A 15,978-nucleotide genomic window follows, 5' to 3' on the forward strand; every position below is an offset into this window, starting at 1 on the left:
TTTCCAAAGCCCCTCCCCCAAGTCCCTCCTCCCTACCTTTTATCTTAGCCTGCTGTACACACTTTCCTCATTCCTGAAGAAGGGCTTATGCCCGAAACGTCAATTCTCCTGTTCCTTTGATGCTGCCTGACCTGCTGCGCGTTTCCAGCAACACATTTTCAGCTCTGGTCTCCAGCATCTGCAGCCCTCACTTTCTCCTTGTTAGATAGATAGCATAAAACTCCCCTAACACTGTCACCATTCAACTCTCTTGAAGTCTTAACTCAGTGACAACTCTGGAATAGGGAAGACTTATTGTACAAACTCTCCAAATCTTGTTGACATTGTAGCTCGTTAACTCCATTCGCTGTTCCCTGATCTTCCTGGGCTTTTCTGAACTTGATGCGAGAAGTTTCTCTGGCTTTATGCTAAGTCTCTGGCTCACAGTGTCACCTCTAATAGCATCTTTGTGTTTTTACAGAAAGAGCAAGAGCAGGAATACCAGGCAGAGATGCGCAAAGGCTTTAAGAGAAGTCAGTCCATCGAGAAGGCGACGGTATGCGGACTTTGTTTGCTGCGCTATCCTGTTGCTGCACCATCTCTGGAAGTCTGGTTCTGTTGCTCCCCTCATGTGAGAAAGAGGCTTGGAGTGTTCAGGAAGAAGCTCAGAGTGGAGCCCTCGAGGACACAACGATGCTGTTGGGGAGATTTGAGATTGGCCATCATCAGCCACAACTGATCAGGCATGGTCTGAGGCAGTACTTCGCCATTTTACAGGTGTTAAAAATGCCAGCTCTCCCTCCAAAAAAACCAGTTAGGCTAAGGGGCGGTTGATTAAAAATTTCTGAATGGATCAGTAAGGGCATGAAGTCAATTCGTGACCTTGAAGGGCAGTTACTGCTGTAAATTGAGCAAATGTAGCAATCAGTCTATATGCAGCAAGCTCCCACGCGTGGCAACAATGATAAATTGGCCACTTAATGTGTGATGGATGCCAATGGCTGAGGCAAAATATATGTAAGGAAGTTCCACCGAACCTTTTCTTCCCACATGAGATGGAAGATTACGTGCCTGTCTGCTCCAAATCACAGTGCAGCACCTGCACAGTATGCCCCGGCAGTTAGGGGTTCAAGTACTTGGGACTTGAACCATCAGTCTCCTCCATGGGCCATGCATGGTTTGTAGAAATATATAATGGCAAGTTACAGCTGGCACCCAAGTGATACCAGAAATAAGTGGTGCCAAATTGTTTTCCTTTTTGGTGATCAGGAGTATGGCAGGGCACAGTTGTGGATAGGGGAACTGGTTTACATTGAATGCTGTGGCCTGAAGCAGACGATGGATGTTGCTGTTTCTCGAGCTTCCCTTTCAGACCTAGGGCTCTCAGTTTCCACCACTTGTAACTGATCTCGTTGCAGGAGGCTGCATCCATTATTTCCCAGAGACCGGTGAATCCGAAGGAACTGTTCAAGGAACGCGAACGTGGTATGGCAGGAGATTCCTCTTCCCTTAGTGGAAGTGCGCAGCCAGGTAACACAGAAGTGTGGTCTTCTGTTAATGTTCCAAACACCCAGTCCACAGACCAAATTGTCTCGCTGATCTTCAGTCATACTATTTTTTTTGTCTCAGTTAAAGCTGGTTTCTCTCAACAGCTTGAGTATGCAGCGAGTGAGCCTCTTTCTAATCATTTATTACCAGGTTGCACTGTGTGAGCTGCACTTTTCTGCTTGGTCAGTCTGATAGCCAGAAAGACTTGCTGATTCCTCTCACAATCCCGGCTTAACAGAGGTGTTTTCTTTTGAGGGAAAGAAGCATGCACACAGACACAAATCAGCTGGACATGTTTAGTTAACCAGCAGCTTGTCTTGTTCTGTTTCATGATTTTATTGCATGGTGGCTGGATTGCTCAACTAGAATATGATGTGTTGTAATGTGGATGGTGTTGTGGAAGTGTCCCAGAATGGTGAAGATGTTGCAGGTGCAGGAATGCCTATTTATTTATAACCGCACCGACTCAGCGTTACAACACCTTTCCTTCCAAAGCTCATGGTTCAGAAACCATTTCACCTTTCTCAATAGACAGGTTCTCCAAATGAATGATGACCAGTATTTGAATTCATTTCTCACAGGTCGAAGTGAGGTGCAATCCACTCCTGTGTTAAACACATTTCAGGAGAATTTCACGTCCACCTCTTTCCGCAACTACCTGTGTACTCCAGTTATTGATCTCCTTATCTGTGCAAACATTTTTCATCTATCTAATTCAAACTTATGAATTCGAGTTTTTTAACATCTCAAGTTAAATCTGCCAGTGTATAAACAGCTCCTAGCCAGCTCTGTACAGTTGTCTCTGAGGGACGAGTCAGTCTGATTACAATCTTATCGTGATATAAAAATTCAGATACGGAGGGGGACAAATTGCAAACTGATCTGCAGAAAAAACACATACTGAATTCTTGGTATATGTACTGTGAGCAGTGGCTGTTTGGAGGAATGCTTTTTGTTGCAGTATATAATTTTATTTTTCGCACATCCGCATCACAACAGAATATTAACCTCATGTTTGTAAAAGAATTGAGGCTGTTATCAACAGAGCTGTTGCTCGCTTGTTCCTGGCTCCTGCTGTCACCACATTTGCTGCGCTGTTATCCTTGTGCACTCTGCTTTTGTTAGAGCTTGAGTTGGGAAGGGTAGGACGGAGACTGTACTCAGTCCTTTAACGTTGTAAATCCAAGATGTTGTTCCTTGCCATTGGCTTTGAAGGTTGAGGGTAACTGGTGCCTGGACGCATAACCCCCAAGTCTCTCACCACCCCAATTTGGAAATGTATCAAATATGTTGTTAGTCAGAATTCTGAAACTTCCAAAAAAACATCTCTGTGGGATTTCCTTTCACATAGTAACTGCAGTGGTCGAAGGAAACCAATCACTACTGTTTTCTAAAGGAGTGGTACTAAATGCCAGCTTTGATAAATCATTAAAATAAGATTAAAAATAAAGTTAATTCCAGTATGTGCAGCAACTCAGAATCATATTCCACTACTTTCTCCACATTCTTATTTCCAGCATTGAAGACCATACTTGGAAGTGCATTTACAAAGCAGCAATCGTATGATTTGTGTTGCTCGCATTTAATGTCTTTGAATCTGTTGCTGTGTTGCTTTTAACAGTGTTCTGATGACAGTGCTGCTTACTGTTTATTCTGTTTCCTGCTTGCATTTTGCTTCTTCCTGCCAGGGAAGCTCAGGAGCCCCTTCCTGCAGTCCCAGATCAGCCAGCCAGAGTCCCCACCCTCACCGGTCCATTCAGCAGCCCAGTCAGCACCCCAAGGTTGGCACTTCCACTTTTAGGTTTGTATGTGGTTGTTGAAACCAGCTCAAGCTCACAGAAAGGGCTGACTGACAAACAGAGTGTAGTCTGTCAAATTAATTTTGTAAACATACACTCAGCTGCATTTGTCAGCTTGCAAGTACACATTACGCTATCAGTGGTGGACAACTATCAGCTGTAGCCATGTGAATTGAATAGCACAAAAGTGTTTTACTGGTCATGCTTGAAGCTCCGAGTGATATCAGTCAGCCCTTGAGCTGGAGTGCAAACTGCAAATCAAGGTCATTATTGATAGATACATAAATTACAGGACAGACATTTGGTCCAGCTGCTGTCTGAAGGTATTCATGCTCAGCACCATCCCTAACCTACCTGAATTCATCTAACTGTAACACCAAATCTCACTTGGGCTGCTCTAACGTGCCCACAAATCTGTGTGTTTGCTTCAATTCGTCCATGCAGTACCAAGTTTGAAATTATCATCACTTTGAAGACAATTCCCCAGAAATTTACCCATGTTTTGGACTTGGCAGCGAGAACTTTTCTTTTCCTGTCAACCCTTTTCCGAATATAACCTCTATCAGGGCATGGCCACTCTTCTTGTTCTCTGATAAGAGCCCTCCCCTCCCATTGATACTTTACTGCTTTAGCTTCAGTTCTGGTATCATCCCTGTGAAACAACTGTGTCTTTTCTTGGGTTCCTCTATATCCCTTACATGCATTCCAAAACTGTTCATAATCTTCCAAATGTCATCAAACCAGGGTCAATGCAGTTTTACACAGCGTTGAGTTCTCATGAGCACAATTGACACAAAGGTTAGACTTAAGTCTTGTCTGTGGATACAGTTGTAATCCAGACAACTGATGGTTGGAATTGCATAACTACCACATCAAGCTTTCCTGAAAATTACCTGATTTGCAGTTTTGCATTTGTACAGAGCTTTGTTGTAGTAGTCTGAGAATTCTGTTTGCTAACTTGCCCCTTTTCGTTCCACTCCCCTTACCTGGTTTCTCCCCTGTTGATAAATGATATTTAAGCATAACAGCATATTGCAGTTTAATCAGCACATTGTTGACGGAGTTTCATTGCTTGATGGCCTGTTGAGAAACTGAAATGTTCATGTGATCCTCACCAGGCACTCAAAATGCTCCAGAAGCCCATCCAATGGAAGAAGAGCCTCAAACAGAGTGGAATGGTACGTCAGCAATTGAGTTAGGTTCCCTGTGTACCTGTTAGTGATATTCCGTGTATGTTTACTGGGGATTTGAACAAGTTGATGAGAAGCATTACCATTTGGTTTTAGCCCATTGATGTCCCTCGGTTGAGATGCTAAACATAAAAACTAGTAACAAAAGTAGGCCACGATGCCTTTTGAGCCTCCTCAGTCATGAGGTAGCTTTCCCAAAGAGAGTTAAGGAAAACGCAAAGAGATTAAGGGCAAGAGAGTAATTAGGGAGAGAATAGGGCCCCTTACAGATCAAAGACGAAAAGTGTGGTGCTGGAAAAGCACAGCAGGTCAGGCAGCATCCAAGGAGCAGGAGAGTCGATGTTTCAGGCATAAGCCCTTCGTCATTTCTGATGTGCTCTTCCAGTGCCACCACTTTCGACTCTGACTCTCAAGCATTTGCAGTTCTCACTTTCTCCCCTTAAAGGTCAGCATGGCTGTCTACGTATGGAACGACAGGAGTTGGGTGAGATGGTCAACTAATATTTTGCATCAGTGTTTACTGTGGAGGAGGATTTGGGAACTTGAAATAAAAATTGAAATCTTAAAGAGAATTCATGTTGCAGAAGTACCGTGCTGGAAGTCTTAAAACGCATAAAGGTAGATCAGTCTCGCAGGACCTGTTCAGGTATATCCCAGAGTTTTATGGGAAGCAAGAGAAGAGATTGCTTGGTCCCTTTCTGATATTTTTGTATCATCAACGGTCACAAGTGAGTTGCTGGAAGATTGGAGGTTGGCTATTTGGGTGCCATCATTTAAGAGAAGCTGAGAGGAAAAAAACCAGAGAACTACAGACTGGTGAGCTTTACCATCAGTGATGGCTAAGTTGTTGGAGGAGAGTCAGAGGGACAGGATTTACGTAAATTTGAAAGCCAAGGACTGACTATGGATAGTCAGCATGGTTTTGTGCGTGAGAAATCGGTTTTTGAAGAGGTGACAAGGAACTTTGTTGAAGTAAGAAGAGTAGACGTTGTCTCTATGCAAAGTGTGCAGTAAAGAATTCGACAAGCTTCCGCTTGGTTAGTGAAGTTAGATCACATGGGATCCATAGTGAGATGGCAATGGGCCGATGAGTGGCAGATAGAGTTTAATTTAGATAAATGCAAGGTGTTGCATCTTGCTACGGCAAATTCGGGAAGGACATCTACCCGTAATGGTAAGGCCTTGAGTATTGGCGAGCTAAGAGACTGACACAGTGCACGAGCATAGTTCCTTGAAAATGGAGTTGAAGATGTATAGGGTGATGAAGAATACATTGGCATGTTAGTGTTAATTGGTCAATGCATTGAGTATAGGAGTTGGGCTGTCATGTTGCAGCTGTACAGGACATTGGTGAAGCCACTTTTGGTATATTCCAAAGAATTCTGGTTGCCCTTTATAGGAAGGATCCTTGTAAACCTTTTCTACATCACAGGGTGTAGAAAAGGTTTACAAGGATGTTGCAGGGATTAATACGGTGAGGCTGAACAGGCTTTTTATCCATGGAGCATCAGAGGCTGAGGGCTGACCTTATGGAGATGTATAAACTCATGAGGACATGGATCAGGTGAGTAGCCAAGGTCGTCTTCCTAGGTTGGGGGAGTTCAAAACTAGAGGACATAGGTTTAAGGTGGGAGGAGAAAGATATAAAAGGGGCCTGAGGGATAACTTTTACACACCGTAGGTGATGTGTATCTGGAATGAGCTACCAGAGGTGGTGGTGAAGTGGTTACAGTTACAACACTGGATGGGTTTATGAAATAGGATACGTTTAGAGGGATAAGGGCCAAATGCTGGCAAATGTAACTAGATCCAGTTGGGAACAAAGGTCAGTGAGGATGAGTTGGACCAAGTTGAGTGGATTCTTGAGAAGCGGTTGGCATTATGCTCAGTGGTAGAGATATTGGTAGGTGGAAAGATTGGTGTCCAGTGATGCAGAAGCTGAGCACTGAGAGTCTAATTCATCTGATGTCCCTAGACTATACTGATTCTGAGAGGTTTCTGCCATGTCTTAACACCCTGTCCGTGATAGGATTTGGTTCTTAGCTTGAAACCTTGCAATGTGAACAGCTTATTCCACTGCCTTCAGACCTGTCACGGAACGGAAAAGGTAGGACAAAGTACATGCAAGCAAACTGAAGGATCTGTATCGTGACATGAGGGGTGTATCTGTATGTTTCGAGGTGAGCCTGGAGGTAAGGTTAGGGGTCAGAGAGCATCGGAGCTATGGGTGGCATTGGGAGCCGGAGGGTAAGAGGGGGATAAGAGCCGTGGTATGGAAGGGATGAGAGCCAGGGGATAAATAGATGCGTCTCTGTTTTAAATGTTGCAGCATTTCTTTGACTGGTCCTCTCTCTAATGGCCATTTGTTTTGGTTTTTGCTTCCATACAGATGAGAAGGTTGACAGTAAAGAAGGTTATAGCTGGCAGTTCCACCATTCTGAAACTTTAGAGCAGGACGATACATACGAGGATCCGGATGCATGTGTGCAACAACAAGACAGCTCCAAGCTTGTTGATGCAGTAAGTGCTTTCCAAAATTGTCCTCTTTATCTCTCCCTAGCCCCAAAAACCCTTTTTTTTTCCTGTTTGAATCATAATCCCTACATAGTTTAACAGGGCCTGGATACCGTGCTCCTTTCTGTAATCTCCGCCAGGAAGTGGTGCCAGTGAGGATCTAAAATTTGAATTTAGGCTATTGTCAGAAGCAACAAGTATCTGTAGATTTTTAATTAACCACAAACTGGCTTTTCAATTTAAAATAACAACAAAATGGCTGCAAGTAATGATTTGACTATGTGAACTTGAACTGATGCTTTGCTAAGTTGGTTGTGTTTAGAGATAAGAGAGAACAATGGATTTTCCATAATATGAATCGTAAGACAGTGATTTGGTATTAGAACTATCCTTGAACTGCTAGCATGAGGTGGTGATCTACATAAATTAAGAACCCTTTCCCAGGGAATATCATTGGATTAGCTTGCTGTCAATCATGTCACCATATTACAGTTGATTGGACTTTTCTTATAATTTAGGCTACTACCTTTTAAGAAAAACATATAAATAATGTGTAATTTTCAAATGTAGTTGTGCCATTTCTCCACGGAACACAGAAGCTTTTAACCTCTGTGTTGCTGGACAAATCTACGCCAGGCTGCCTTAATTTGTTAAACTGGTAACCTTGCTTTAAACAGACCGTATGCGTAGTGATTCTTTTGACCGATCTCGAACCAAGAGGCCCTGCAAGGGGGTCTAGATCTTCACTAGAAACCCTCCACATCTGATGTGTCTCTGTCATGATTCTTTATTTTCCATGCAATATATTTTTGGGAACTGGAACATGTGGAGTTCAATGGAAATGTTGCCTCGTTTGCACTCATTCCTCAAAACCTTTCCCAAGTAACAATGGGGGAGGCTGTTCAATAGATCTCTCCTGGCGTGACTGCTCTGGTTTGCAGGGCTTTGAGTGCAGAGTAGTCCTGGGGTGCTTCAAATGGCTTTAGATATTTGTCTTGGTGAGAGATAGCTGTCTTAAGAATCTGACTGCATGTTGAAACATGTCATAAAACCAGCTGCTGTTAATCCCGTCTCCTAACTTGAGGCTTATGAAGAGATGGGCGTTGGAGAGAGAAGAAGTTGGTTTCCATTGGGTGGTCAGAGCAGCCATTACCACAACAAGTTCAATTTGGGCCCCATAATTTTAGCCAGTGAAGAGGCTATGGAGCAGATCAACTGCAAGGGTACCAGAGATGGGGGACACTGAGTCTAGTTGTAGAGATGTACAGCATGGAAAAGACCCATTGGTCAAAATTGTCCATGCTGACCAGATATCCCAACCCAATCTAGTCCCACCTGTCAGCACTCGGTCCGTATTCCTCCAAACCTTTCCTATTCATATACACATCCAGATGCCTTTGAATGTTGTAATTGTACCAGCCTCCTCCATTTCCACTGGCAGCCCATTCCATACACGTACCACTCTCTGCGTGAAAAAGTTGCCCCTGAGGTCTCTCTCATATCTTTGCCCTCTCACTCTAAACCTATGCCCTCTCGTTCTGGATTCCCCCACCTCAGGGAAAGACCTTGTCTATTTATCCTATCCATGTCCCTCATGATTTTGTAAACCTCTATAAGGTCACCCCTCAGCCTCCAATGCTCCAGGGAAAACAGCCCCAGCCTGTTCAGCCTCTCCCTACAGCTCAAATCCTCCAACCCTGGCAACATCCTTGGAAATCTTTTCTGAACCCTTTCACGTTTCACAACAGCCTTCCGATAGGAAGGAGACCAGAAATGAGAGAGGGAGAAACTGAGATTGTTTTTAAAACAGGAAATGGACAGACAAACAAAGTGGTCAGAGTGAAGGGGCTTGAGAGATAGGCATAAACAATCTCCAGAGCCATGAGTTGGGAAGTTGAGGTTAGAGATTTAAAATATGTGGCACAGAACTAGAAAGGAGGTTTGAATTTGCCTGCTTAACAAGTTAGGATTTGGAGTGTACGTCATTGGAGTTATGGAAGCAGATTCAAGAATAACTTTGAAAAGACTTTAAGAGAACAAGTTGTGTGCATTATTTGTCTTTTGCATTCATTTTCTAGTCTCTCTGTCTTTGTTTCAGGATGCGGGAGGTCAGGTGGCTGCCGAAGATAACAATTCATGCCAACCTGTGGCAGAAACTCAATATCAAGGACTGTGTGCCCGGGCTCTCTATGATTACCAGGCCGGTAGGTACTTTTATAAATAAAAACAACTGTGTGCGTTGGAAATCAAAAACAAAAACAAAGTAATGGAGAATCTAATACTGTGTATTTTGGTTGCAATAGGTATATATAACAGCATTACACCAACAAGAGTCATGTAGTTCACCAAGACATTCATCAACCAACTTAAAATTACGTTAACGTTTGGTCCCTTATTGTTTCAGTTAAGTCAGAATTTTTAAGGTTCACCTCATGTTCATGAGAGGAGAATTTGTGCTCTGTTTGGGTTACAATGAGATCCAGTTCAGGCAAAAGGTCTTGCATCCCAAGAAGCATGATCCTGATAGTGGATCAATCTATTTTTCAAATGATGGGAAGGCCTGCGAAAGCTGTATTAATTTTTTTATTCATTCGTGGGATATGGGTGGTGCTGGTTAGACCAAAGTTTATTACCCATCACTATTTACTTTTCAGAAGATGGTGGAACTGTTGTGGGCTGTGTGGCACTTGGAAGGGAATTCCAGGATTTTAATCCAATGACACAGAATGGTTATATTTCTAAGTCAGAATGGTCAGTGGTACGTGGTGACATTTCCATGGATCTGCTGCCCTTGTCCTTCTATACGGAGGTGGTTGTGGGTTTGGAAGATAGTATCTAAGGAGCTTAGGTGAATTTGAGCAATGCATCTCGTAGACTACACGCTTGCTTGTTGTAGGGTGTTTCCAGTTGTGTGAGACTAATTCAGCCATAAATGGTCACACTAAACTCACTCACATACTGTCACATACTACCTTTATGAACCATGCTCCAGGATAATAAATAATGCAATTGACACAACTTTCAGATTTGACCATGAGAGTATGTTAGTACATACAGTGAATCCCAATATGACGCAACAGATAATTGCCAAGCAGTTGCATAGTCGCAGTTATACAGTATGGAAGCAGATCCATCAGTCCAACATGTCCATGCTGACTAGATTCTGAAACTGATGTAGTCCCATTTGCCAGCACTTGGCCCATATCCCTCGCAACCCTTCCTATTTATGTACCCATCCAGATTCCTTTTAAATGTTGTAATCATTCACACCTCTTCTGGCAGCCCGTTCCATAGAATCCCTACAGTATGGAAGCAGGCCATTCAGCTCATCGAGTCCTCACTGACCCTCTGAAGATTATCTCGCATAGACCCAACCCCCTTCCCTTATCACTGTGAGTTCCTTATGGCTAATCCCACAATCCGAAAATGTGCATGCCAGGTGGTAGAAACTGGAGCACAAGAGGAATCCTGTTCAGAAAAGGGGAGAATATGACAACTCCGCAGAGTCACCCGAGGCTGGAATTGAACTCCGGTCCCTGGCTATGTGAGGCAGCAGTGTGAACTGCTGAGACACTATACCGGTCCATACACTTGGTACTTTGTGCATGAAAAGGTTGCCCCTCAGGTCACTTTTAAATCTTTACCCTCTCTCACTTTACACCTCGGCCTTCTAATTTTGGACTCCTCTACTCTGGGAGAAAAAGACTTTGTCTGTTTATCCTAACCATGCCCCTCATGATTTTATAACCTCTATAAGGTCAGCCACCGACACTCCAGGGGAAAGAAACCCCCAACCTATCCAGCCTCTCCCTAACAACCCTCCAGTGCTGACATCATCCCTGTAAATCTTTCCTGAACCCTTTCAAGCTTAACCGGAATGAAATGCAGTGTTCCCCACCATTAATTGTACAAGTCCTGCCCTGGTTTGCCGATGCAGCACCTTGCATTTTACTAAATTAAACTCCATCTGTTGACTGAAAGCCTTGTTTGAGTGCATATTACTTTCCGCCCCTGTCTAGTTGGTATTAGAGTCATAGAGATGTACAGCATGAGACAGACCCTTTGGTCCAACTCGTCCATGCTGACCAGATATCCCAACCCAATCTAGTTCCACCTGCAGCACCCAGCCTGTATCCCTCTAAACCCTTCCTCTTCATAAACCAATCCAAATGCCTTTTAAATGTTGTCATTGTACCAGCCTCCACCACATCCTCTGGCAGTCCATTCCACGCATGCACCACCCTCTGTGTAAAAAAAGATGCCCCTTAGGGCTCTTTCCCCTCTCACCCTAAACCTATGCCCTCTAGTTCTGGACTCCTCCTCTTCCCCCCCCCCCCAGGGAAAAGACCTTGTTTATTTATCCTGTCCATGCCCCTCATGATTTTATAAACATGTATTAGGTCACCCCTCAGCTTCCGACGATGCAGGGAAAACAGCTTCTCCCATGGGCAGCACGGTGGCACGGTGGTTAGCACTGCTGCCTCACAGCGCCAGAGACCCGGGTTCATTTCCCGCCTCAGGCGACTGACTGTGTGGAGTTTGCACGTTCTCCCCGTGTCTGCGTGGGTTTCCTCCGGGTGCTCCGGTTTCCTCCCACAGTCCAAAGATGTGCAGGTCAGGTGAATTGGCCATGCTAAATTGCCCGTAGTGTTAGGTAAGGGGTAAATGTAGGGGTATGGGTGGGTTGCGCTTCGGCGGGGCGGTGTGGACTTGTTGGGCTGAAGGGCCTGTTTCCACACTGTAAGTAATCTAATCTAATCTAATCTATAGCTCAAACCCTCCAAACCAGGCAACATCCTTGGAAATCTTTTGTGATCCCTTTCAAGTATCGCAACATCCTTCCGATAGGAAGGAGACCAGAAGTGCACGCAATATTCCAACAGTGGCCTAACCAATGTCCTGTCCAGCTGCAACATGACCTCCCAACTCCTGTACTCAGTACACTGATCAATAAAGAAAAGCATACCAAACGCCACCTTCACTATCCTATGTACCTGTGACTCCACTTTCAAGGAGCTATGAACTGTATTGTAGAACAATGGAACTCCTGACCTTGAGTATTATAAGATATGGAACTGCATTCCAGTGGACTCTTATCTCCTTGGTTTTATAAACCAGTGAATGTTATTGCTTGCCTTGTCGATTTGGAAGCAGTGATGAGGTGGTGACTGTCACTGTTGGGTGGGATTGATTTTAGTTTAGAATTTGAAAAGCTTTGTACTTTATAGTCTTGGGGGCAAACAGGTTGTTTTTTAAGTAGGGTCACTTTTCCCAAACCTGGGATATTCCTTGGTGAAAAACTTTAGGTTTAAATTAATATGCTTTAGACTGAAAGTGGGTGGTGGAGGGAGTGCAAGTTATGAATGAGGCCATTTAAGGGGGATGCTTTGTCCAGGATGGTGTCGAGCTGCTTGAATGTTGTTGGGGATCCACTGCTTGTAGCGGCAGTATTTATATGGACTGCTCCAAATCACTTTCTGGTCATTGCAAATCCCCAGGATGTTGATGGGGAGGATTCAGTGACGGCAATGCCTTTGAATGTCAAGTGGTGGTGGTGGTGGTGGTAAGATTTTCTTCTGTTGGAAATGGTCACAACTTGGCATTTGTGTGGTATGCATGTTACCTGTCAGCCCGGGGGCGGGGCGTGTTGTCAACCCAATTAATAGGGGAAATTGGATACCAGTAAAGTTTGTAAATAAGACCATATGCAATAGGACCAGGAATAAGCTGTTCACCCCCTCAAGCCTGCTCAGCCATTCACTAGAATCATGGCTGATCAGGCATGCTCACATTCACTTTCCTGTCCTTCCCCTGACCTTGGATTCCCTGACTGATCAAGAATCAGGAACTTGTCTGCTAATTTGTTTTCTCTCTGCCCCCTCTGCTTCTCATCACCTCATTTCCCCTCCCTCCTGCCTTTCTCTTTCCTCATTCCATCCCACCCCCTTCCTGTTGGACACTTGCAGCTGATGAAACAGAGATTTCGTTTGATCCAGATGACATCCTGACCAGCATCGAGCAGATTGATGAGGGCTGGTGGCGGGGTTATGCAGTGGATGGCAGTTTCGGTATGTTTCCAGCGAACTATGTGGAGCTCCTGACTGGTTAGTCAGCGCACAGAGCGTTGACCTTGCTGATGGTGCCCAAACCACTATCTTATCAGCATCAACAAGATCTTTTCAATCGCCAATTGCAAGCCAAATCTACTGAGTGCCTCAAGCTTTCCTTTCTCATTTTAACAGGGAAGGGCTGTGGGTGGGAATTTGATCACGGGATTCAAGTTTTCAGTCTTATTGTTTGAAAGTACTGGCTTAGTAACCACTAGAGGGCTGTATTCTCCCTTGTACCCATGCCCTCACTCCCCTCTTTGTTATCCTGACCCATGCACTGCTTTGTCCAACCCTTACTTGGCCCCCAAAGTTATTCAGCGGATGTAACTGGCCAGGGCCCAGTTGGGTGGTGCGGTATCGGGGGTCTGTCAGTGTGCTGAAGGCCATGGAACAGGGAAGGACTGGAGTGGGGGCTTAACCAGTGACTCTCAAAACTCGTCCGGACCAAGAAAAGACAACTTAATGGATAGTGGGAAAACTTGCACATTCCTGTACGTGTGTCTAATCAGGTTTTCTTTGTGCTAATTAAGAGGGCTGCAAACTTATCATTTTCCTCTACTGCTGGGCTAATGGCTTTGTCTGAATGGTGACACAAAACTGAAGTACTGTAGATGGGAATATGAAATAGAGTGGCAAATGCAGGATCAGACAGTGTATCAGCGGAGAGATTGAATAAATACTTCTGTTTAATGGCCTTTCACTGGAATTGGAAGCTGCTTGGTCGGGCAGTGGAGGAGAAGCAGATTTGAGACGCATTCAGAATCAGAGTTGAACAGCAAGGTCAATAATCTGTTATTCCTCCAGCAGAAGTACAACAATGGGAGTACAATAACACCCAATTGTGTGTTCATCTTCTCCATGTGTCCATGTCCATACCTTAACAGTTCCTCTCCTCAGTATTAGTTGAGCCACAACTACTTGCTTGCAGGAGGAAATGAAAGTTTTCCAGACATTGGCACTGTTCCTTCAGTTCAATGCTGGGGCTAGGGGGGATTTAAGAGAATCCTGGGGTGGAATCAACTGCAGCAAGCTCTCTCCCATTTCATCCCTGTTTGGGTGTTGAGACTTGCCCTGCTCAGCCTTCACTGACCGCAGTGTTTGTGAGTTATGTGTTAGATTAGTGAGATTGTGCTGACTGAAAAATGTGGCCTTTATCTGGGTTTTAACTAAGGCTGTCTAAAATGTTAACAATTGTGAATCTGAGTGTTTTGAAATGATTTTTTAAAAACGTGAATCATGCCAATGCAAAATATGAATTGTTTCCGGAGTATCTCGCAGGCGTGTGACTGGCAGTATTCCTTGCATACCCCACGGTATTTGGATCTGGTATACGGTATCTGGAGTGAACCATGATGAGTTTGTGACAAACTAGGAATATTTACCAACTCAATCTCTTCACTTCTCTGCTTTCCTGAAAGTGTCACTTGTTGCATTGTCATTAATAAAGGTGTTTTTCTTGGGGATCCTGGTCTTCCTGTTTGTATTTGTATGTAGGAATAAAAAGCAATGAGGTGAAAATTCTGTGCTCTGCTCCTCTCATGAGTAGATATTCCCAAAGTTAATCTGTGTCCTGTATGTTCTTCAAGGAGTTTGAATATTATAAAATCTATTGCACTGTGATATTGCAGGCCAACGTGTCATTCATTGTCTGAACATTTACTACACTGCTTTTAGAAGTTTCTTTGTATCTGAAGACTGGGCTGTCACTTTTCTGACATTGCTGATAGTTCTGTCAGTATTTCCTAGCAGCAAAGCACTCTGGGGCGACTCTGTTGTGATTGAGGAATACATACATCAGAAAATGTCTGCTCATATACAAAATGATGTCAAGGGGGACAACTGCCAGAGTGCAGGTGGTTTGAGAGACACTGCTGCAAGTGCAGCATTCCACTAGTATGGCACAGTGTGTAAAGACGGAATGTGAATGCAATCTCCTGAAGTTAGTGTATGTCCCTTCTTTCCCCCCCCCCCCCCCTCCCCGGCTCGCCCTCAAACTGAATCATGATCAGTTGTGATATCATGTGGGTAATTATGACAATATCATTGATTTGCAGAACTCCAGCCACGATCGTGCTTCAATGCTGTAAAAGCCCTAACCACTTGGTCAGTTACACTGTTTGTTTGTCACTGCTTCCATATTGGAAAGAGACTGGCTGATGGGCCTACCTAGTGATGGCCTGAAATGCTACAGCAAAGGAAGTTGTACTGGTTGCAGCTCTTCAGCACACCACCTCCCCATTAAATTAAACAAGGTGCCCTTTTGTCTTATGGCAGGCAGTGTCCAATGGAAAGCCTGACTTTTGGAAGCAGAAACTCTGAGGTCTTGTTTACTGAGGCTTCTGCCAAACTGATTTTGTTTTTATTATTATTCATTCAGAAGATTTGGGCATTGCTGGCTGGGCCAGCATTTACTGCCCATCCCCAATTGCTGAGAGGGCAGTTAAGGATCAACCACATTGCAGTGGGTTTGGAATCTCACAAAGACCGGATCAGTTAATGGTGGCAGATTTCCTTCCCGAAAGGACTGATCTTTCCAACAATTGGCTGTGGTTTCATGGTTATCATTAGACTCTTCCATTTTTAAAATTTCCACTGTCTGCCATGATTGGATTTGAACACGAGCCCCCAGAACTTTAGCTGGCTTCCCTCTTGATAGAGTTATAGAGTCCTACAGCACCGAAACAAGCCCTTTGTCCAAACTGGTCCATGCTGATCAAAATATCCATCCACATGAAGCCCGTTTCCCTGTACTTAGCCCATGTCCTTCTAAATTGTTCCTATCTATGTACTTGTCCAAATGCCTTTTAATGTTAATGTAACTGGCAGTTCATTGTGTAC

The 15,978-nt window shown here is 44.2% G+C and overlaps 1 protein-coding gene across 4 annotated transcripts in view; it reads left to right on the top strand.

The window, feature by feature from the left end:
- The window catches only part of dbnlb (drebrin-like b), a 39,546-nt gene extending 24,786 nt beyond the window's left edge, over positions 1-14,760 (top strand). For 3 of the 4 annotated variants that reach the window (XM_043681176.1, XM_043681175.1, XM_043681173.1), the window contains 7 exons: positions 461-535; positions 1,398-1,509; positions 3,216-3,308; positions 4,445-4,504; positions 6,906-7,036; positions 9,129-9,234; positions 12,997-14,760. In XM_043681176.1, the coding sequence (XP_043537111.1) occupies positions 461-535; positions 1,398-1,509; positions 3,216-3,308; positions 4,445-4,504; positions 6,906-7,036; positions 9,129-9,234; positions 12,997-13,139 (720 nt within the window). In that variant the 3' untranslated portion in view covers positions 13,140-14,760. The remainder of the gene's footprint in view (positions 1-460; positions 536-1,397; positions 1,510-3,215; positions 3,309-4,444; positions 4,505-6,905; positions 7,037-9,128; positions 9,235-12,996) is intronic. The other variant, XM_043681174.1, reaches the window with a different exon arrangement.
- The last annotated feature ends 1,218 nt before the right edge of the window (positions 14,761-15,978 follow it).

Source organism: Chiloscyllium plagiosum, chromosome 42 (assembly GCF_004010195.1).
Source record: "Chiloscyllium plagiosum isolate BGI_BamShark_2017 chromosome 42, ASM401019v2, whole genome shotgun sequence".
Taxonomy (NCBI): domain Eukaryota; kingdom Metazoa; phylum Chordata; class Chondrichthyes; order Orectolobiformes; family Hemiscylliidae; genus Chiloscyllium; species Chiloscyllium plagiosum.